Raw genomic sequence first — 24,383 nt, forward strand, 5'->3', positions numbered from 1 at the left:
CGCCAGTTGTTCTGCGATGTTCAACTGGCCCTGGCTCATGGCAGCCTGTGAGACGGCAGCCCTGTCCTGGGCCACGGGGGATACGTGCACAGATAGCCCCAGGCCCTGGAAACTCAGTCCCATGCCCGACACCGTCGCCACCATTGTCTCCACCGCGGACGCCACCCGTGCGGTGTTGGCCTGTGTGGCACTCATGACCGGCACCATTTCCTGCTCCTGGATGCGGATGAACTCCTGCACTTGCGTCTGCAGGTGCTGGAAACCGGCCGTCACACTATCACGCCCCTGGGTCCCTGACTGCATCGGGTCTATGGGTGGGCGGGGGAACTCCAGGAACCCGGGACCCGTCTGGGCGGCAGGTGTGTAGCGCACAAAGACTCCATGAGACGAATACATTGAAGTCGATGAGGCTTTATTAAGCGTGTCTGTTCCCCAGCAGCTCGATAGTAAACTGGCCTGCGGGGGAATACACCGGCTTCTTATACTCCGCCTTCAGGGCGGAGCTTGAGGTCAACGGCCAACCAGGACCCGGGATCTGTCAGCCAATGACATTAGGGCTTCCAGTCCCACATGACCCCCAATACATACTACCACATTCACCCCTTGTCAAAAATGAACCCGGCGGGGTGATGCTTCGTATGGTGGTAAGGGTTTACAGGGCTGGTCCTGGGAGGATAGAACATTTACATGGTAGTACAGTATTGGACAGTTTCGTCCTGTTGCAACTATTTACAGAGGGTATAGGAAAAAAACAAAATGTTCTTTGAACAGTCCATCTTTGTTTTACATCGACGCCACGAGTCGGTCGGGCGGTCTGGTCGTCCGTGTCGATCGCCTTGGCCCCGGCGGTGGTGGTGGTGCTTGTACCAGTGTTGTCGCCTCCAGGAGCCGTACGGTTTCAGCTGTCGGTGCAAAGGGGAGGGGGACTGATCCTCCTGGAAAGGGGGCGGTCGCGGGGTGCGGCGGTGGCAGGAAGGGGGGCGGTTGGGTTGATGGTGTCGGGGGGGTGTGCGTGGAGCCGGCGGGCGCCAGATCCCGCAGGGAGACCATGTCCTGTCGGCCGTCGGGGTACTCCACGTAGGCGTACTGGGGGTTTGCGTGGAGGAGGTGAACCCTTTCGACCAACGGGTCCGCCTTATGTGCCCGCACATGCTTTCGGAGCAGGATGGGTCCTGGGGCCGCCAGCCAGGTCGGCAGCGACGTTCCAGAGGAGGACCTCCTAGGGAAGACAAGGAGACGCTCGTGAGGTGTTTGATTAGTGCTTGTACATAATAACGACCGGATGGAATGGAGAGCGTCCGGGAGGACCTCCTGCCACTGTGAAACTGGGAGATCCCTGGACCGTAGGGCCAGTAGGACGGCCTTCCAGACCGTGCCGTTCTCCCTTTCTACTTGCCCGTTCCCCCGGGGGTTGTAGCTGGTCGTCCTGCTTGAGGCTATGCCCTTGCTGAGCAGGAACTGGCGCAGCGCGTCACTCATGAAAGAGGACCCCCTGTCGCTGTGGACGTATGCGGGGTAACCGAACAGTGTGAAGATGCTGTTCAGGGCTTTAATGACTGTGGCCGCGGTCATGTCGGAGCAGGGAATGGCAAAAGGGAAGCGGGAGTATTCGTCCACTACATTAAGAAAATATGCGTTGCGGTCGGTGGAGGGGAGGGGCCCTTTGAAATCGAGACTGAGGCGTTCAAAGGGGCGGGAAGCCTTAATCAGGTGCGCTCCATCTGGCCTGAAAAAATGCGGCTTGCATTCCGCGCAGATGTGGCAGTCCCTTGTGACTGTACGGACCTCTTCTAAAGAGTATGGGAGATTGCGGGACTTGATGAAGTGGTAAAACCGAGTGACCCCCGGGTGGCAGAGGTCCTCGTGGAGGGTTTGGAGGCGGTCAATTTGTGCGTTGGCACATGTGCATCGGATAGGGCATCGGACGGCTCGTTCAGCTTTCCGGGACGATACAAGATCTCGTAGTTGAAGGTGGAGAGCTCGATCCTCCACCTTAAGATCTTGTCGTTTTTGATTTTGCCCCGCTGTGCATTATCGAACATGAAGGCTACCGACCGTTGGTCCGTGAGGAGAGTGAATCTCCTGCCGGCCAGGTAATGCCTCCAATGTCGCACAGCTTCCATTATGGCTTGGGCTTCCTTTTCCACTGAGGAGTGGCGGATTTCTGAGGCGTGGAGGGTTCGGGAGAAAAAGGCCATGGGTCTGCCCGCTTGGTTAAGGGTGGCCGCTAGAGCTACGTCAGAGGCGTCGCTCTCGACCTGGAAGGGGAGGGACTCGTCGATGGTGCGCATCATGGCCTTTGCGATGTCCGCTTTGATGCGGCTGAAGGCCTGGCAAGCCTCTGTCGACAGAGGGAAGGTCGTGGTCTGTATTAGGGGGCGGGCCTTGTCTGCGTACTGGGGGACCCACTGGGCGTAGTACGAAAAGAACCCCAGGCAGCGTTTCAGGGCTTTTGGGCAGTGCGGGAGGGGAAATTCCATGAGTGCGCGCATACTTTCGGGGTCGGGGCCTATTATCCCATTGCGTACTATGTAGCCCAAAATGGCTAGCCGGTCGGTGCTAAAAACGCACTTGTCCTCGTTGTACGTGAGGTTCAAGGCTTTAGCGGTCTGGAGGAATGTTTGGAGGTTGGCGTCGTGGTCCTGCTGATCGTGGCCGCAGATGGTTACATTGTCGAGATACGGGAACGTGGCCCATAACCCATGTTGATCAACCATCCGGTCCATCTCCCGTTGGAAGACCGAGACCCCGTTTGTGACGCCAAAAGGGACCCGTAGGAAATGGTATAATCGCCCGTCTGCCTCGAAGGCTGTGTACTTGCGGTCACTTGGGCGGATGGGGAGCTGATGGTAGGCGGACTTGAGGTCCACGGTGGAGAAGACTTTATACTGGGCAATCCGGTTGACCATGTCGGATATGCGGGGGAGAGGGTACGCGTCTAGTTGTGTGTACCTGTTGATGGTCTGGCTATAGTCAATGACCATCCTTTGTTTCTCCCCTGTCTTCACTACTACCACCTGCGCTCTCCAGGGACTATTGCTGGCCTGGATTATGCCTTCCTTTAGTAGCCGCTGGACTTCGGACCGAATGAAGGTCCGGTCCTGGGCGCTGTACCGTCGGCTCCTAGTGGCGTCGGGTTTGCAATCCGGGGTGAGGTTCGCAAACAAGGATGGGGGTTGCACCTTGAGGGTTGCGAGGCCGCAGATAGTGAGTGGGGGTATGGGGCCGCCGAATTTAAACGTTAGGCTCTGTAGATTACATTGGAAATCTAATCCCAGCAAGGTGGGGGCACAGAGTTGGGGAAGGACGTTAAGTTTGTAGATTTTGAACTCCCTCCCCTGCACCGTTAGGGTAACTATGCAGAATCCCTGGATCTGTACGGAGTGGGATCCTGCAGCTAGGCAAATCTTTTGTGCGCTGGGATAGGTGGTCAAGGAACAGCGTCTTACCGTGTCGGGGTGTATAAAGCTGTCCGTGCTCCCGGAGTCGATTAGGCATGGCGCCTCGTGGCCGTTAATTAGGACCGTTGTCGTCGTCGTCTGGAGTGTCCGGGGCCGAGCCTGATCGAGCGTAACCGAAGCGAGCCGTGGTTGTAGTAGTGGGGTGGGGTCCGTTGTTGCCGTCCAAGATGGCGCGGGGATGGACAAAATGGCCGCCCCCATACATCGCACGTGGCTGGGGGGTCACAAGATGGCGGCGGGGGTGGACAAAATGGCCGCCCCCATGCGTCGTACAGGTCGGGGGCGGTCCAAGATGGCGGCGCCCCTCCTCCCCTCGTGGTGGTCGGGACCCAAAATGGCGGCGTCTGCGGGTCGCACATGGTGTGCTGGGGGGTCTGGGGAGTGCTAGGACCGCGAGCGCTAGGACCGCGCGGAGCTCCCTCACCGCGAGCGCTAGGACCGCGAGCGCTAGGACTGCGCGGAGCTCCCTCACCGGGGACAGCGGTGGTCGGGGCCCAAGTCGGCGGCGCCGGCAGGTCAGGCGTGGGGCCGCGAGCGCAAGGAGCGTGAGGAGCTCCCTCACCGGGGACAGCGGTGGTCGGGGTCCAAGTAGGTGGCGCCGGCGGGTCAGGCGTGGGGCGCGGGACGGGGGTTAGGGTGGCGTTAGGGACGCGAAAAACCCCCTCCTCTCCGTGGAGAGTGTTGGCCGGGACCCAAAGCGGTAGCGCCGGCGGCGGGTCGTACATGGGCTGCGGGGAGGGGGGTTGGGGAGCGTAGGCGGCGTGCAGGGCTCCCAGTTCTCCCGGGACCGCGGTGGTCGGGAACCAGAGCGGCTGCGCCTGCGGGTCGCACATGGCGTGCTGGGGGGTTTGGGACGCATAGGCTGCTTGTAGGGCTCCCTGTGGCCCCGGGACGGTGGCGACCTCGCGGGATCGGCACACCACCGCATAATGGCCCTTTTTCCCGCAGCTTTTGCAGATGGCTGCGCGGGCCGGACAGCGCTGTCGGGGGTGTTTCGCCTGGCCGCAGAAATAACAGCGGGCGCCCCCGGTGCGACTCGGCGTTTGGACTGCGCAAGCCTGTGGGGTGTCCGGGGGGGGGGTAGGGGGTTTGCCGCGACGGGTACGTACGGGGCCCAATGGCCTGCCGCGCGGTCGGGGCCGTAGGCGCGGGTATTACGCGCGGCCACGTCTAGGGAGGCTGCTAGGGCCCGTGTCTCTGAGAGTCCTAGCGACTCTTTTTCTAGAAGTCTTTGGCGGATTTGGGAGGATTGCATACCTGCCACAAGAGCATCGCGCATTAACATGTCCGTGTGTTCGTTTGCGTTCACCGACGGGCAGCTGCAGGCTCGTCCCAAAATCAGCAGCGCGGCGTAGAACTCGTCCATCGATTCTCCGGGAGCTTGCCGTCTTGTCGCGAGCTGGCAGCGAGCGTAGATTTGGTTAACTGGGCGAACGTAGAGACTTCTGAGTGCTGTGAACGCCGTCTGGAAATCGTCGGTGTCTTCAATGAGGGTGAAAATCTCCGTGCTCACCCTCGAGTGCAGGACCTGCAGTTTTTGTTCGTCTGAGACTCGGCCGGTGGTCGTTCTCATGTAGGCCTTGAAGCAAGTCTGCCAGTGTTTGAAGGCTGCTGCCGCATTCACTGCGTGGGGGCTGATCCTCAGGCATTCCGGAATGATCCTGAGCTCCATAGTCCTTTTTAGGCACGCTTAATAAATTGTAGCGCACAAAGACTCCATGAGACGAATATAGTGAAGTCGATGAGGCTTTATTAAGCATGTCTGTTCCCCAGCAGCTCGATAGTAAACTGGCCTGCGGGGGAAGACACTGGCTTCTTATACTCCGCCTTCAGGGCGGAGCTTGAGGTCAACGGCCAACCAGGACCCGGGATCTGTCAGCCAATGACATTAGGGCTTCCAGTCCCACATGACCCCCAATACATACTACCACAAGGTGTTTACCGGGGCTGGGCTGCCCTCCGACCGTCTGGCCCCTCGGCTGCTCCTACCTCCACCTGTTGTACCGGATCGGCTGTGTGGTGCGCACCAGTTAGTGTCCCAGAAGCATCATCACTAAAATGGCCAACCGAGGTGAGAATATCTGCGGTGGTGGAGGGTGCAGGGGACAGCTGTGACGCAACCTTGGTGTCTTCATCGGACCTGCGGTCGGGGCTCCCCTGGGGTGCCATGTCCTGTATGTCCGTCTCCTCCGTGGTGGTGTCGGGTTGTGTTCTTTCATGTCTGTCTGTCCCCTGTGCACGTGTCCTGTGTCGTCGTGTCATGCCTGTCTGTCCCCTGTATGCTAATTGATGCTCGATCAATAACTCCAGAAGTGAGATTGGAAGACAATTGAAGGCTTTATTGGACTAGATGTTTACCCCAGCAGCACAGGTACAGAATGCAGCTGCTAGGGAGACACAGGCTCTTATACTCCGCCTTACTGGGCGGAACCAGCAGGCAGGCTTCACCAATGATATTGCTGTCTCAGGTACCTCCCACACCAATGGTCTACAGCATCAACCTGGGTACCGTAATACCCCTAATACCGACTACCGCACTCGTGTCCTGTGTCGCCGTGCCGTGCCTGTCTGTGCCCTGTGTGCTGGTGTCCTGGGTGGCCGTGCCTGTCTGTGCCCTGTGTGCTGGTGACCTGTGTCGCCGTGCCGTGCCTGTCTGTGCCCTGTGTGCTGGTGTCCTGGGTGGCCGTGCCTGTCTGTCCCCTGTGTGCTGGTGTCCTGGGTCGCCGTGTCGTCACTGGACTGGGTCGGAGGGCTGTTGTTGGAGCTGCGCTCCCCATCACTGCTCGAGTCCCTGTGGGCTGGCCGTCCAGGCGCTGGCCGCGGGCGGTGTCTGCCGGGTGCTCCGGGACGGTCACCGCGTGGCCCTGCGACACACAGTACACCATCAGGGTTAGGCAGCTGGAGGGGGCTGTGGGTCACGGTCACGGGGTGAGGGGGGAGTGCGGAGGGGAGAGGGCTGAGGGGAGGGGGCTGAGGGGAAAAGGACCAGGCAGGGGGGGGAGAATCTCACTTGGTGGCGCGCCCCCGATCTCGGCATGGGCAATTTCCCGGTCCTCGAGTGCACCAGTTATATCTAGTGCCCTCTGCTCGTGCACGGTGAGGGGCCGCAAGTCAGTCACACATGTGGGGGGGTAGGGGGGTTGGTGCCATGGGCACGTTGCTGGGTACTCACCCTGGCTGCCCTCAGTAGGTCGTTGAGCTTTTTGCGGCACTGCTCGCCAGTCCTGGGTGTCAATGCGAGGGCACTGACCGCCACGCCCACCTCCCTCCACAGATGCCGGGTCACGTTGGGTGGGACCCTCTGGCCGGGTCCAGGGTACAGACGCCCCTCCTCTCCTCGAGGGCATCCTGGAGCGTCTCCAGGTCGTGGCCGGTGAACCGGGACGTTGCTCGGCGCGGCGCCATGTTGCTCCATCGGCGGCCTGTGCGCTCGCGTCGCCTGATGTGCGATACGGCGCTGCGTCGATTGCGTCTCCAACGCTGCTCTGATCCTGCGCCCCCGCGCTTCCGGCCGCGCCCCTGCTAGCCCCCTTGTACGGCGCAGAATGGGGTCCCGGAACGGGCGCCGACCGCGGAGTGAAACACTCCCGTTTTAATGCTGGCGCCAACACTCTACCGTCGGAGCGGAGAATCGCGCCCAATGGCTTTAAAATAGAGGCATGAATTCAAAAGCAAGAAAGCGATATAGAACCTTTCTAAATCAGTGGCCTGAGCTGGAGAGTTCTGTTGAATTCTGAATAACCAGAATTGAGGAATGTGGACTGAGGATTTACCAGAATGATACCAGGGCGGGAGGATTTTAATTACATGGAAAGTAGATAAGGGGAGAATTGATTGAGGTGTTTACAATCTTGAAGGGGTTTGATGGAGTAAATAAGTAGGAATTGTTTCCACTTGTAGAGGCACAAATTGAAAATCATTGGCAAACGAACAAAAGGGAAGGTCGAGAGGAATTTTCTTCACACTTTTCTCAATGCCTGGACCCAGAAAAGGAGGTGTTACATTTCCTTAACTTGATGAGCACAAATGTTATTAGCAACTTAATGACTAACAGCACCAAATAAGCTTTGGTTCGAACACCTCTATGATACCATATCCAGAGGGAGGCGTCTGAGACAGTAATCTGAGGAAGTATTTTGAAGGGGATTTAGCAAGAAAATCCAGAGTGGGGCTCTTTATTTTTTAAATGCAGCAATTTGTGAGGACCTGCAGAGCACTGCCCAAAGGGTGGTGTCAGCAGATTCAATGATTTGGATAAATACTAGATGCGGAAACACATGTCGGGAAACGAGTATGGGAATGGGATGAATTCGATAGCTCTTCCACAGAGCCAGCACAGACGTGATGCTCCCAGTGGCCTCCTTCTGCACTGTATCATTGCATGGGATCAGTTCACCAAAATCAGTCGATATTCAGGCTCCCGCAACATTAACCCGAACACCAACGTTTGTTGTCTAACTGGCACAGGCTAGCATTTCTATTGTACCTGCCCACAGAGAGGACGGTGACCTCTACCCCTTGATCCCTGACCTTGGTCTCTTTGGCTCGTCTGCATATCTGGAATGCAGCTCTCTTCCTTCCATGATGGCAGTTTAGACACGCTGACCTGGCACTTCCTGCAACCATAGAGTGCACAGTGTGGTGGTGAGGGTGCTGGGGAGGACATTCTGTCAAAGACAGTTCAGGGAACAAAGGTCTGAAATTGAAGAACAAGAACATAGGGTTAGACACAGAGTAAAGCTCCCTCTACACTATCCCCATCACACACTCCCAGGACAGGTACAGCACGGGGTTAGACACAGAGTAAAGCTCCCTCTACACTATCCCCATCAAACACTCCCAGGACAGGTACAGCACGGAGTCAGATATAGAGTAAAGCTCCCTCCACACTTTCCCCATCAAACACTCCCAGGACAGGTACAGCACGGAGTTAGATATAGAGTAAAGCTCCCTCCACACTTTCTCCATCAAACACTCCCAGGACAGGTACAGCACGGGGTTAGATACAGAGCAAAGCTCCCTCTACACTGTCCCCATTAAACACTCCCAGGACAGGTACAGCACGGGGTTAGATACAGGGCAAAGCTCCCTCGACACTGTCCCCATCCAACACTCCCAGGACAGGTACAGCACGGGGTTAGATACAGAGTAAAGCTCGCTCCACACTGTCCCCATCAAACACTCCCAGGACAGGTACAGCACGGGGTTAGATACAGCGTAAAGCTCCCTCGACACTGTCCCCATCAAACACTCCCAGGACAGGTACAGCACGGAGTTAGATATAGAGTAAAGCTCCCTCCACACTTTCCCCATCAAACACTCCCAGGACAGGTACAGCACGGAGTTAGATATAGAGTAAAGCTCCCTCCACACTTTCCCCATCAAACACTCCCAGGACAGGTACAGCACGGGGTTAGATACAGAGCAAAGCTCCCTCTACACTGTCCCCATTAAACACTCCCAGGACAGGTACAGCACGGGGTTAGATACAGAGCAAAGCTCCCTCGACACTGTCCCCATCAAACACTCCCAGGACAGGTACAGCACGGGGTTAGATACAGAGTAAAGCTCGCTCCACACTGTCCCCATCAAACACTCCCAGGACAGGTACAGCACGGGGTTAGATACAGAGCAAAGCTCCCTCGACACTGTCCCCATCAAACACTCCCAGGACAGGTACAGCACGGGGTTAGATACAGAGCAAAGCTCCCTCGACACTGTCCCCATCAAACACTCCCAGGACAGGTACAGCACGGGGTTAAATACAGAGCAAAGCTCCCTCGACACTGTCCCCATCAAACACTCCCAGGACAGGTACAGCACGGGGTTAGATACAGCGTAAACCTCCCTCTACACTGTCCCCATCAAACACTCCCAGGACAGGTACAGCACGGGGTTAGATACAGCGTAAAGCTCCCTCTACACTGTCCCCATCAAACACTCCCAGGACAGGTACAGCACGGGGTTAGGCACAGAGTAAAGCTCCCTTTACACTGTCCCCATCACACACTCCCAGGACAGGTATAGCACGGGGTTAGACACAGCGTAACGCTCCCTCTACACTGTCGCCATCAAACACTCCCAGGACAGGTATAGCACGGGGTTAGACACAGTGTAATGCTCCCTCTATACTGTCCCCATCAAACACTCCCAGGACAGGTGCAGCATGGGGTTAGATACAGAGTAAAGTTCCCTCTACACTATCCCCACCACACACTCCCAGGACAGGTACAGCACGGGGTTAGATACAGAGGAAAGCTCCCCCGACACTGTCCCCATCAAACACTCCCAGGACAGGTACAGCACGGGGTTAGATCCAGAGTAAAACTCCCTCGACACTGTCTCCATCAAACACGCCCAGGAAAGGTACAGCACGGGGTCAGATACAGAGTAAAGCTCCCTCGACACTGTCTCCATCAAACACTTCCATTACAGGTACAGCACGGGGTTAGATACAGAGTAAAGCACCCTCGCCACTGTCTCCATCAAACACTCCCAGGACAGGGTCAGATACAGAGTAAAGCTCTCTCTACACTATCCCCATCAAACATTCCCAAGGCAGGTACAGCATGGGGTTAGATACAGAGTAAAGTTCCCTCTACATTGTCCCCATCAAACACTCCCAGGACAGGTACAGCACGGGTTTAGATACAGAATAAAGCTCCCTCTACACTGTCCCCATCGCACACTCCCAGGACAGGTACAGCACGGGATTAGATACAGAGTAAAGCTCCCTCTACACTGTTCCCATCACACACTCCCAGGACAGGTACAGCACAGGGTTAGCTACAGAGTAAAGCACCCTCGCCACTGTCTCCATCAAACACTCCCAGGACAGGGTTAGCTACAGAGTAAAGCTCCCTCTACACTGTCTCCATCAAACATCCCAGGACAGGTACAGCATGGGGTTAGATACAGAGTAAAGCTCCCTCTGCCCGTCCCCATCAAACACTCCCCGGACAGGTACAGCACGGGGTTAGATACAGAGTAAAGCTCGCTCCACACTGTCCCCATCAAACACTCCCAGGACAGGTACAGCACGGGGTTAGATACAGCGTAAAGCTCCCTCGACACTGTCCCCATCAAACACTCCCAGGACAGGTACAGCACGGAGTTAGATATAGAGTAAAGCTCCCTCCACACTTTCCCCATCAAACACTCCCAGGACAGGTACAGCACGGAGTTAGATATAGAGTAAAGCTCCCTCCACACTTTCCCCATCAAACACTCCCAGGACAGGTACAGCACGGGGTTAGATACAGAGCAAAGCTCCCTCTACACTGTCCCCATTAAACACTCCCAGGACAGGTACAGCACGGGGTTAGATACAGAGCAAAGCTCCCTCGACACTGTCCCCATCAAACACTCCCAGGACAGGTACAGCACGGGGTTAGATACAGAGTAAAGCTCGCTCCACACTGTCCCCATCAAACACTCCCAGGACAGGTACAGCACGGGGTTAGATACAGAGCAAAGCTCCCTCGACACTGTCCCCATCAAACACTCCCAGGACAGGTACAGCACGGGGTTAGATACAGAGCAAAGCTCCCTCGACACTGTCCCCATCAAACACTCCCAGGACAGGTACAGCACGGGGTTAAATACAGAGCAAAGCTCCCTCGACACTGTCCCCATCAAACACTCCCAGGACAGGTACAGCACGGGGTTAGATACAGCGTAAACCTCCCTCTACACTGTCCCCATCAAACACTCCCAGGACAGGTACAGCACGGGGTTAGATACAGCGTAAAGCTCCCTCTACACTGTCCCCATCAAACACTCCCAGGACAGGTACAGCACGGGGTTAGGCACAGAGTAAAGCTCCCTTTACACTGTCCCCATCACACACTCCCAGGACAGGTATAGCACGGGGTTAGACACAGCGTAACGCTCCCTCTACACTGTCGCCATCAAACACTCCCAGGACAGGTATAGCACGGGGTTAGACACAGTGTAATGCTCCCTCTATACTGTCCCCATCAAACACTCCCAGGACAGGTGCAGCATGGGGTTAGATACAGAGTAAAGTTCCCTCTACACTATCCCCACCACACACTCCCAGGACAGGTACAGCACGGGGTTAGATACAGAGGAAAGCTCCCCCGACACTGTCCCCATCAAACACTCCCAGGACAGGTACAGCACGGGGTTAGATCCAGAGTAAAACTCCCTCGACACTGTCTCCATCAAACACGCCCAGGAAAGGTACAGCACGGGGTCAGATACAGAGTAAAGCTCCCTCGACACTGTCTCCATCAAACACTTCCATTACAGGTACAGCACGGGGTTAGATACAGAGTAAAGCACCCTCGCCACTGTCTCCATCAAACACTCCCAGGACAGGGTCAGATACAGAGTAAAGCTCTCTCTACACTATCCCCATCAAACATTCCCAAGGCAGGTACAGCATGGGGTTAGATACAGAGTAAAGTTCCCTCTACATTGTCCCCATCAAACACTCCCAGGACAGGTACAGCACGGGTTTAGATACAGAATAAAGCTCCCTCTACACTGTCCCCATCGCACACTCCCAGGACAGGTACAGCACGGGATTAGATACAGAGTAAAGCTCCCTCTACACTGTTCCCATCACACACTCCCAGGACAGGTACAGCACAGGGTTAGCTACAGAGTAAAGCACCCTCGCCACTGTCTCCATCAAACACTCCCAGGACAGGGTTAGCTACAGAGTAAAGCTCCCTCTACACTGTCTCCATCAAACATCCCAGGACAGGTACAGCATGGGGTTAGATACAGAGTAAAGCTCCCTCTGCCCGTCCCCATCAAACACTCCCCGGACAGGTACAGCACGGGGTTAGATACAGAGCAAAGCTCCCTCTGCCCGTCCCCATCAAACACTCCCTGGACAGGTACAGCATGGGGTTAGATACCAGGTGGCAGTGCCAACCTGTGCCAGGGGCTGCTCCTATTGGGAGCCTCATGGGGGGGGGGGGGGGGAAGTGGAATTCATTGATATGTGGCAGGGGGTGGGGGATGGGATGCGGACACTTGTGGGGGTGGGGGGGGTGGGGGGGGGGGGGGGGGAACGGTGCCAGCGATGAATGTAGGGTGGGGAAGAGGAATGCCGGCGATGATTGCCGGAGGGGGGGGGGGGGGGGGTGCGGGCACTCCCCGATAATTCCACGGTGAGGGCTGGGGGGCCGTTAGCTTGCAGTGCTGGTCTGGGCACCAGTTGGCGCCTTGGTGCCCAGATCTCTGTGATGCCAGTTGCCGACTCAATCAGGACAGTGTGACGGCATAAACTCCACCCTCTCATTTTCTTTTCTTCAAAGAGGCTCAATATTTGGAGAGGAAATTGGTCTGTGCAACTGGAGAGTTACACACCACTTTTCAATCTGAGCCTGACACTGACAAATCCTGGTAAGATTCCGCCCATAATTTGGGAAGAGGCATTGTCTTAAAACATGAGGCAATGTGCGTAACTAGTTAAAATCCAGTGGCCTAATTCTTATTTTATTATTGACAAGTTATAGACCAATCGGCTATTTTCCAACAATTGGTTACGGTGGGCTTTCATTTGTAAGGTGTAGGAATGGGGTCTCGAGAAGCCATTTTGGGGACGGATCAGGCAGAGACACGGAGAAAGGCAGAGAGAGACGTGAAGAGAGATGTAAAGAGGAAGATGCGGGTGGCGAGGAGGATAGAGAGATGGTTAGGAGAGGCAGATAAGAAGAGAGGTGGAGAGAGAGCTGTTATTGATGTTTTTACAGAGTGGTGAGTTTACAACCTAGTTGAAGAAGGATGGTGAGAAGTCTGTTCAATTGTTAAAGTTAAACTTCCTCTTCTCACTGTTAAGTACACAACAAGTAATTGCTGTTAATTGACACAACTTTTTAAAATCTTTCTGACTTATCAATTGATAACAAATTCATCATTTAAAGTGTACTTTCTTGCCATATGATTAAGTCTCAATAGCCTGATGTGATTTACGATTGGAGGGGTTATTACGAACAAATGAACCCCATAAATCTTAGTAGATAAATAAAAAAACACTTCCACCAAGTTCTACTTCCCCTCCCCTCTCTCCCTCTTTTTCTTTTGCTTTAAGATGTTCAATAAAACATACCTCCTTGGCCAAGCTTTCACTCACCAATGCAAATATCTCCTTATTTTTATTGAGTAATTGTTCCTCCAGATGGAACTGTTTAAAGTTCCACTGCGTACACTGAACATTTTCAGAGGCAGATGGTAACTATCAATAAAAGGCTTGTCGATAACTCACGTTGGGATTCTTCTTCTTTCTCACCTGGGTACTGGCGATTTCACCTGTTCATGCTCCTTCAGCAGATCTTTGAGCGCCTCTACGTTAGCTGAACAGCACAAAGACAGAAGGTATCATCAAGATACGTTACAAACACACAAGCAATAACGGTCAGGTAAAGACCCTCTGGATCACTCATCATTTCCCTCACAATCTTGTGACATCTTGTGCATCCACAATCTAAGCACTGCCCCACCCTATCCAAAACCACCTTCCCTCCTGGGAGAAGGGGAAAAAAAGCAGTTAAAACCCCAACCCAATTTTGGAGGAAAAATCTGGGAAATCCTTCTCTAACCCATTTGGGCAAGTGAAATTAATCCAGAAGTAAACTCTTGCTCTGAATTCCTGAAAGTATGTACCCTGAAGGTGGCAACGCAGGTCGATAGAGTGGTCAAGAAGGCATACAGCATGCTTGCCTTCATCGGACGGGGTATTGAGTACAAGAGTTGGTAGGTCATGTTACAGTTGTATAGGACTTTGGTTAGAGCACATTTGGAATACTGCGTGCAGTTCTGGTCGCCACATTACCAGAAGGATGTGGATGCTTTAGAGAGGGTGCAGAGGAGGTTCACCAGGATGTTGCCTGGTATGGAGGGTGCTAGCTATGAAGAAAGGTTGAGTAGATTAGGATTGTTTTCGTTGGAAAGGCGGAGGTTGAGGGGGGACCTGATTGAGGTCTACAAAATTATGAGAGGCATGGACAGGGTGGATAGCAACAAGCTTTTTCCAAGAGTGGGGGTGTCAATTACAAGGGACCACGATTTCAAGGTGAGAGGGGGAAAGTTTAAGGGAGGTAAGAACATAAGAACATAAGAACTAGGAGCAGGAGTAGGCCATCTGGCCCCTCGAGCCTGCTCCGCCATTCAATGAGATCATGGCTGATCTTTTGTGGACTCAGCTCCACTTTCCGGCCCAAACACCATAACCCTTAATCCCTTTATTCTTCAAAAAACTATCTATCTTTATCTTAAAAACATTCAATGAAGGAGCCTCTACTGCTTCACTGGGCAAGGAATTCCATAGATTCACAACCCTTTGGGTGAAGAAGTTCCTCCTAAACTCAGTCCTAAATCTACTTCCCCTTATTTTGAGGCTATGCCCCCTATTTCTGCTTTCACCCGCCAGTGGAAACAACCTGCCCGCATCTATCCTATCTATTCCCTTCATAATCTTATATGTTTCTATAAGATCCCCCCTCATCCTTCTAAATTCCAACGAGTACAGTCCCAGTCTACTCAACCTCTCCTCGTAATCCAACCACTTCAGCTCTGGGATTAACCTAGTGAATCTCCTCTGCACACCCTCCAGTGCCAGTACGTCCTTTCTCAAGTAAGGAGACCAAAACTGAACACAATACTCCAGGTGTGGCCTCACTAATACCTTATACACTTGCAGCAGAACCTCCCTAGTCTTAAACTCCATCCCTCTAGCAATGAAGGGCAAAATTCCATTTGCCTTCTTAATCACCTGTTGCACCTGAAAACCAACTTTCTGCGACTTATGCACTAGCACACCCAGATCTCTCTGCACAGCAGCATGTTTTAATTTTTTATCATTTAAATAATAATCCCTTTTGCCGTTATTCTTACCAAAATGGATAACCTCACATTTGTCAACATTGTATTCCATCTGCCAGACCATAGCCCATTCACTTAGCCTGTCCAAATCCCTCTGCAGACTTCCAGTATCCTCTGCACTTTTTGCTTTACCACTTATCTTAGTGTCGTCTGCAAACTTGGACACATTGCCCTTGGTCCCCAACTCCAAATCATCTATGTAAATTGTGAACAGTTGTGGGCCCAACACTGATCCCTGAGGGACACCACTAGCTACTGATTGCCAACCAGAGAAACACCCATTAATCCCCACTCTTTGCTTTCTATTAATTAACCAATCCTCTATCCATGCTCCTACTTTCCCCTTAATGCCATGCATCTTTATCTTATGCAACAACCTTTTGTGTGGCACCTTGTCAAAGGCTTTCTGGAAATCCAGATATACCACATCCATTGGCTCCCCGTTATCTACAGCACTGATAATGTCCTCAAAAAATTCCACGAAATTAGTTAGGCACGACCTGCCCTTTATGAACCCATGCTTCGTCTGTCCAATGGGACAATTTCCATCCAGATGCCTCGCTATTTCTTCCTTGATGATAGATTCCAGCATCTTCCCTACTACCGAAGTTAAGCTCACTGGCCTATAATTACCCACTTTCTGCCTACCTCCTTTTTTAAACAATGGTGTCACGTTTGCTAATTTCCAATCTGCCGGGACCACCCCAGAGTCTAGTGAATTTTGGTAAATTATCACTATTTGCAATTTCCCTAGCCATCTCTTTTAGCACTCTGGGATGCATTCCATCAGGGCCAGGAGACTTGTCTACCTTTAGCCCCATTAGCTTGCCCATCACTACCTCCTTGGTGATATCAATCCTCTCAAGGTCCTCACCTGTCATAGCCTCATTTCCATCAGTCACTGGCATGTTATTTGTGTCTTCCACTGTGAAGACCGACCCAAAAAACCTGTTCAGTTCCTCAGCCATTTCCTCATCTCCCATTATTAAATCTCCCTTCTCATCCTCTAAAGGACCAATATTTACCTTAGCCACTCTTTTTTGTTTTATGTATTTGTAGAACTTTTACTATCTGTTTTTATATTCTGAGCAAGTTTACTCTCATAATCTATCTTACTCTTCTTTATAGCTTTTTTAGTAGCTTTCTGTTGCCCCCTAAAGATTTCCCAGTCCTCATCCCAGATGTGCGTGGAAAGTTTTTTACGCAGAGGGTGGTGGGTGCCTGGAACGCTTTGCCAGCGGAGGTGGTAGAGGCGGGCACGATAGCCTCATTTAAGATGCATCTAAACAGATATATGAACGGGCGGGGAACAGAGGGAAGTAGGTCCTTGGAAAATAGAAGACAGGTTTAGATAAAGGATCTGGATCGGCGCAGGCTGGGAGGGCCGAAGGACCTGTTCCTGTGCTGTAATTTTCTTTGTTCTTTGTTCTCTTGTGAGGGGTGAGTCCTCCCAATCCATAAACAGATTGAAACCTCACTTGGAGGAATTCAGCTAATAAGCTACGGATGTTCAAAAGAGTCTTTGCTCTGTTGGGAGGATTCCAATTCACCCTGTTTCACAATCTCCACTAGAAACCCAATCACCTTGATTGATCCCTGGTTTATGCTGAGGCCGCTGATATCAGCTTCAGGTACTGTAGAATGCAAGAGTTGTCGGCGTCTGTGGATTGGTGAAGAGAGATTTTCCAAATATACGCCTCCAATGTCCAGAGGGACAAGGGCAGTGGGCACTTGGGAATCCAATCACACCAATGTCCCCCCCCCCCCCCCCCCCCCCCCCCCCCCATTCATGTCACACGGACAGTTTTGGCCATATGTCAACCATCACTGAGTCAGAATTCTGGAACTCCCAACTCAACATCACTGAGGGAGCATCTTTACTATGTGGACAGTGGCAGGTCAAGAAGGTGGCTCATTAACACTTACTCATAGGCCAACTAGGAATGAGCAACAGATGCTGAACTTGCCAGTGACACCCACATCCCTCAATTACATTTTAAAACATTCAACCAGAAATCTTTTTTGTGATCACTTTTACAAGTTAGATACCAATCAGGAACAAGATTTGTTTGACCCAAAGCGGATCCATTCGTCCCCTTCACAGAATCCAACTTTCAGAAGTTAATGCTGGGTTTTTGCAATGGATTTGTAAAACACTAAATGCAAAAGTTATTGACGCTGCCCGAGTCTGATAGCACTGAGGGTCTTTCTTGGCCATTTCACAGGACAGTTAAGAGTCGATGACATTGGTGTGGGCTTGGAGTCACATAAAAGCCCAGAACAGGTAATGGTGGTAAGTTTCCTTCCCTGTTAGAACCAGATGCACGTTTGCCACACTTTGGCAGCTGAATGGTCACTCTTTCTGCAATAAGCTTTTTATTTCCCAATTGTAAAAAACTAATTCAAATTCTCAAACTGACCTGGTGTGAATTTATCTCACATTCAATGGATTATTAGTCTGAAATCATAACCAATATGTAGAAACAGAATATGGCACATTGACACGTCAAATTGTGTTCCTTTGTTGCTCAGCAATACAGAAAGAGTTTCACCCTGTATCTAATCCATGTTATATATGACCTCGGAATATTTAATGGGGAAAGTGTAGAGGGAGCTTTACTCTGTATCTAACCCCATGCAGTACTGTCCTGGGAGTGTTTGATGGGGACAGTGTAGAGGGAGCTTTACGCTGTACCTGTCCTGGGAATGTTTGATGGATACAGTGTAGAGAGAGCTTTACTCTGTATCTAGCCCATGCTGTACCTGTCCTGGGAGTGTTTGATAGGGACAGTGTAAAGTGAGTTTACTCTGTATCTAACCCCATGCTGTACCTCTCCTGGGAGTGTTTGATGGGGACAGTGTAGAGGGCGCTTTACTCTGTATCTAACCCATGTTGTACTGTCCTGGGAGTGTTTGATGAGGACAGTGTAGAGGGAGATTTACGCTGTACCTGCCCTGGGAGTGTTTGATGGATACAGTGTAGAGAGAGCTTTACTCTGTATCTAGCCCATGCTGTACCTGTCCTGGGAGTGTTTGGTGGGGACAGTGTAGAGGGAGCTTTACTCTGTATCTAACCCCGTGCTGTACCTGTCTGGGAGTATTTGATTGGGACAGTGTAGAGGGAGCTTTCCTCTGTATCTAACCCCGTGCTGTACTGTCTGGGAGTATTTGATTGGGCCAGTGTAGAGGGAGCTTTCCTCTATATCTAACCCCGTTCTGTACCTGTCTGGGAGTATTTGATTGGGCCAGTGTAGAGGGAGCTTTCCTCTGTATCTAACCCTGTGCTGTACCTGGCCTGGGAGTGTTTGATGGGGACAGTGTAAAGGGAGTTCTATTCCTCTAAAACAGTCCTGCAGATGATCTCCCAGCTGGAGCAATGGTTCAATGAGTGCGGGGAGATTTGTGTTCTACCTTTTCCAATGTGAGTGTGAGGATAGGCATTAGGTCAGTGGATGGACTCCTCTCCCTCGAAGGAGCTCACCTTCATTCTGAATGATGCATTGCACAATCTGCCCAACCGTGTCCTGGTTCGATTTGCAACTTTCTTGAACATCTGCGAACAAAGGCGACCGCAGAATGAAGAATTTGAGAGAAGAACAATTTGGATTTTAAAAAAATAATCTTTATTGTCACAAGGAGGCTTACATTAACACTGAAGTGACGTTACCGTGACAATCGGTACACAGAGGGAGAATTCAGAATGTCCAAATTACCTAACAGCACGTCTTGCGGGACTTGTGGGAGGAAACCGGAGCACCCGGAGGAAACCCACGCAGACACGGGGAGAACATGCAGACTCCGCACAGACAGTGAACCGAGTCGGGAATCGAACCTGGGACCCTGGCGCAGTGAGGCAACAGTGCTAACCACTGTGCTACCGTGTCTCCTGTCACAGTTCACCACCTCAGCAACTCCCAAATGCTTTGCAGCCAATGAAGGACTTTGAAGAGTGGTCACTTTTGTGATGCAGGAAATGCAGCAGCCAATTTACACACAAGGTCCTACCAATGATGTTTAGTAATCAACATTGGCCAGGGCACGAGAGAGACATCTGCTCTTCTTTAAATAATGGATATGAGGCTTTTTACCTCCTTCTGAGAAGGTTTACTGGGCCTCAATTTAACATCTCATTATTAAGACATTACCTCTCACAGTGCAGCACTCTTTCAGTACTGCCTTTCCATGAGCACAGCACGTCCTCAGTACTGACCCTCTGACAGTGCAGCACTCCCTCAGTACTGACCCTCTGACAGTGCAGCACTCCCTCAGTACTGACCCTCTGACAGTGCAGCGCTCCCTCAGTACTGACCCTCTGACAGTGCAGTGCTCCCTCAGTACTGACCCTCTGACTGGGCAGCACTCCCTCAGTACTGACCCTCTGACAGTGCAGCACTCCCTCAGTACTGACCCTCTGACAGTGCAGCACTCCCTCAGTACTGACCTTCTGACAGTGAAGCACTCCCTCAGTACTGCCTCTCTGACAGTGCAGCACTCCCTCAGTACTGACCCTCTGACAGGGCAGCACTCCCTCAGTACTGACCCTCTGACAGTGCAGCACTCCCTCAGTACTGACCTTCTGACAGTGAAGCACTCCCTCAGTACTGCCTCTCTGACAGTGCAGCACTCCCTCAGTACTGACCCTCTGACAGTGCAGCATTCCCTCAGTACTGACCTTCTGACAGTGAAGCACTCCCTCAGTACTGCCTCTCTGACAGTGCAGCACTCCCTCAGTACTGACCCTCTGACAGGGCAGCACTCCCTCAGTACTGACCCTCTGACAGTGCAGCACTCCCTCAGTACTGACCTTCTGACAGTGAAGCACTCCCTCAGTACTGCCTCTCTGACAGTGCAGCACTCCCTCAGTACTGACCCTCTGACAGTGCAGCATTCCCTCAGTACTGACCTTCTGACAGTGCAGCACTCCCTCAGTACAGACCCTCTGACAGTGCAGCACTCCCTCAGTACTGACCCTCTGTCAGCTTGTGTTTGTGGATTGAACCTTGGGACAATACCTTCCTGACCAGAAGCTAGTGTGTTACCCACTGAACTATGATCACCGAGGTTTGTCCACCAATTGGCAGTTGCATCATTATGTGTGAAGTCTGGCACATTAAGAGTTAATGTAATACTATATTCTACCACCGGATGGAGCGGGGGAGCAGCCATATAAAAGGGTATGACTCTCAGACTTCTGGGAGAAGGTGTAAGAAGGAGTAAGGGAAAGGTTGGAGTAGGTATGAGTTAAGATAGATCAGTAGTATTGAGTTCTGTAGCATAGATCTAGTCTTATTTTATTTATTAGTTAATACCTTGTAACGAGTTTGAATCAGAATTTGTGTAGCGTAAATAAATTAGCTTTGTTTGATAACATAGCTTGATGTTCTTTGGCTACACTACAACTTTGATCCATCCTGAGAAATTCAACAAGGAACATCACAGCAGTGACATGTGTCCAGGACAGGAGTGTAACATCCTTCGTCAGGAAATTAATGTCAGCCCATATTCAAGTACCATCAGTAACAGAGAGAACGGTAGCATTGTGGATAGCACAATTGCTTCACAGCGCCGGGGTCCCAGGTCCCAGGTTCGATTCTGGCTTGGGCCTCTGGCTGTGCGGAGTCTGCACATCTTCCCTGTGTGTGCATGGGTTTCCTCCGGGTGCTCCGGCTTCCTCCCACAGTCCAAAGATGTGCAGGTTAGGTGGATTGGCCATGATAAATTGCCCTTAGTGTCCAAAATTGCCCTTAGTGTTGGGAGGGGTTACTGGGTTATGGGGATAGGGTGGAGGTGTTGACCTTGGGAAGGGCGCTCTTTCCAAGAGCCGGTGCAGACTCGATGGGCCGAATGGCCTCCTTCTGCACTGTAAATTCTATCTATGAACACACTCATGGATCGGATAGACTCTGAGTTGGCAACCTCGGAAAAATCTCAGGACTGCATCCACTGAAACCCTATCTGACCAACAATACACCACCTACTCCAATATCTATAGCACTCCGACCGCAACACCCATTGTTATGATTTGGTAGGTGATTTGGCCAACCATATCCTAAAGACAAACTTGGCAAGCTATCACAGCAGTGTTCAATTTGTATTACACTTCGAGAAGATCCGTGTGCTGAGGTCAGGAATTACAAATTCCAATATCGGAAGAAAAGGAGGGCGCGAACCCGAGCAAGCACGTTTAACCACGTGTTTCCCGGCATTTGCAGTGTCGAGAAACACCATGGCTATTCAACGCGACTCGCTTTGAATAAGGGGCCTGAATGGGGTAAGTATGGCTGAGGCCGCACATAGCCCCAATTTTTACAATGGGGAGGTCCACTGGCCGGATGATGGCGACCCGATTTCCGATGCCCACATAAAAAATCCCCAACCCTACAGCTCACCACACTCACCCCTACACCCACACCAGGCAACCCCAGCCCAATTGTGCATGTGTACAAAATGCCAGCTTGGCACCTTTGCAATGCCAACCTGACACCCTGGCAGTGCCCCTGCGAGCTGCCACCTGTGCACCTTGACAGTGCCAGGCTGGCACTCCAGGATCCTACATGGCCGCCCCTCCTCCCCCTACCAACACAACTCCCAACCTTTCATCAAATGCATCTTTTCTCTATCATCATTAAAACCATTGTTCGCAGCATCTCTCTGAACGTAACTATCTTCAAAATAACTCTTTCATGTTCGCTACACTTGGGTCAAATAAAACGTAACCTTTCCCAAGTTTACTTATGACCTTTCCCAAGTTGTAAAATATTTCAGTTCCCTTTTAAAGTTAGAAACTGAAATCCAAGCCCTTACCTATTGTTACGACACCCTGGGCTAGGGCACGGTCAATTCCGGCTCCCCTTGACCCGGAATCGCAACACAATTGAATTAACCAATAACCAAAGTCTTTAAGCAGACCTTCCGTCAAAGTAAGCTTTCCGATCCAGGTCTCTGTTTGCAGCCTGCGATGGTTTCACTGTAGATTCATACATTCAGGTTCTCTGCAGTTTCAGAAATACACCAACTCACAGCCTTTTTGGAGAGAGAGAAAGAAATAGAGAGAGAGAGGGTCCTTGTCCCCGTATGTCCAGGTTTCAACTCTGCTTTCCCCACTCAGGCAGGATCCAATCACCATCTGTTACCGGGCAGAATACAGCCTCTTGGCCAATTCATTGGCCATCAGCCAACCAATCGAACTGAGCCCCACTCCATCTTATGGGGCAGCATGGTGGCACATTGGTTCAGTGGTTAGTATTGCTGCCTCACAGCGCCAGGGACCATGGTTCAATTCCCTCCTCGGGTGACTGCCTATGTGGAGTTTGTACGTTCTCCCCGCGTCTGTGTATGTCCAAGGTGTGCAGGTTAGGTTATGTGATTATGGGGATAGATCACGATGGACACCCGCAAATAGGCAGAGGGCTCATTCGAAGGGTCAATGCAGACTCGATGGGCCGAATGGCCTCCTTCTGCACTGTCGGAACTCTATGATTCTATCTCTTCGGAGCCACAAAGTTTGGATTCTGCTGTCCAAAGCTGGTAGCACCATATTCTATTTGCAACTTCTTGAATTATTCATTCTCTCCGCTGCTTGACTTAAAGATATATGTCCATTAAGCTTCCATGGATCAAAAATGATACCGGTAAAAATAAAAAAGGGGGCATTAAGGCAATGAACAGGAAGGATCCTTACACTATCACCTAATGCAAATTTCGAACCATGCCTTATTTACCTTCAGAATGTCCAACTCAGCCCTATTCACTTCAAGCGCCTGCTTTTCATGCCTTGTGCCTTTGATGTGTAATTACATTTGTCCCGCACACACACAAAAGGCTGCTTCCCTAAATATCACAGTAGACCCCACAAATGAAATGAAAATCGCTTATTGTCACAAGTAGGCTTCAAATGAAGTTACTGTGAAAAGCCCCCAGTCGCCACATTCCGGCGCCTGTTCGGTGAGGCTGGTACGGGGAATTGAACCGTGCTGCTGGCCTGCCTTGGTCTGCTTTCAAAGCCAGCTATTTAGCCCTATGCTAAACCACCCTCTGTTGGCAAGTTACATTTTATTCACACCATAGGAACTAACCAAGCACCCCTTCAACATCTACCTCTGACCTCGGCACCCCTTGGGCCTGCGTAGAATCTTCAGGAAAGGGAGGGGGGGGGGGGAAACCAAAACGACTGCCCTATTAAATTGAACTGACCGTCTGGTGCCGTAGTGACCTCTGGTTCTGTGTCCACGTCTCGCGATGTCCGGCAATGATAGCCCTTCTCCTTCAGGATGTGGCAGAGCAGAACACCCATTAACCCCATAACAATGAAGACCAGAACCACCAGGAAGACGGTGTAGAGGTTCTGAGGACGAGGTGTCACCTCCTGAACTCCTCCGTGATTCTCCATTTTCTACACCTGCCCAGAGAAACAAAAGTACTTTTTATCACAATGTCTCGATTTTCTTTCCAGTGCAATGAGTAAGTTCAGTGTCCTGATTTGAGCAGTAGCTTGCTGCACGTTTATATCACAATGGATACCAGTTAATCCTGACAAGATAGTGGGCGGAATTCTCCCCCACATTTATGTTGTTCCCGGCAGGAAAAGTACTGTGATTCCTGTCGGGTGGGTTATCGCGATCCAGATCGCAGTCCGCTCACACTTTGTCATTTTTCTGGAGCTTGAGGAGATTCCCGCCGGGAAAGAGATGTGCAGGACCCGAAGGCGTCGTCCAGGCCGACTCCTCAGAGATGGGGGCCCCCTCGAACCCCAGCCAACCCTACAGCCTCTTACTGGCCCCCACCACCCCTGCCACTTTCAGGTATCAGCACCCCCCTCCTCCATCGCTGGTAACAGCGCCCACACCATTCCCCCCCAAATGACTGACACCCTACTATGGGGTCCACGGAGGTACCCCCCCACCCCCTTTTCAGACCACAACCTCCATGCCCTGTCTCAATCCCCTCTTTTAATGGCCACTCCTCTTTCAGGCTCCACCCCTTGGTACCCTGGCAGTGCCAAGCTGGAAGTGCCAGGTTGACACTGCAAGAGAGCCGGGGCCAGTGGCAGGGCACATCTCAAAT

The 24,383-nt window shown here is 51.9% G+C and overlaps 1 protein-coding gene across 1 annotated transcript in view; it reads right to left on the reverse strand.

The window, feature by feature from the left end:
* Nucleotides 1-24,383, reverse strand: part of LOC140427133 (RELT-like protein 2) — a 68,840-nt gene that overhangs the window by 7,426 nt on the left and 37,031 nt on the right. The window contains exons 2-5 of the mRNA XM_072512674.1: nucleotides 23,514-23,718; nucleotides 18,802-18,873; nucleotides 13,729-13,792; nucleotides 7,948-8,157 (exon numbers count right to left, since the gene is read on the reverse strand). Coding sequence (XP_072368775.1) covers nucleotides 7,948-8,157; nucleotides 13,729-13,792; nucleotides 18,802-18,873; nucleotides 23,514-23,709 — 542 coding nt within the window. The 5' untranslated portion in view covers nucleotides 23,710-23,718. The remainder of the gene's footprint in view (nucleotides 1-7,947; nucleotides 8,158-13,728; nucleotides 13,793-18,801; nucleotides 18,874-23,513; nucleotides 23,719-24,383) is intronic.

This window comes from Scyliorhinus torazame, chromosome 7 (assembly GCF_047496885.1).
Source record: "Scyliorhinus torazame isolate Kashiwa2021f chromosome 7, sScyTor2.1, whole genome shotgun sequence".
In the NCBI taxonomy this organism is placed as follows: domain Eukaryota; kingdom Metazoa; phylum Chordata; class Chondrichthyes; order Carcharhiniformes; family Scyliorhinidae; genus Scyliorhinus; species Scyliorhinus torazame.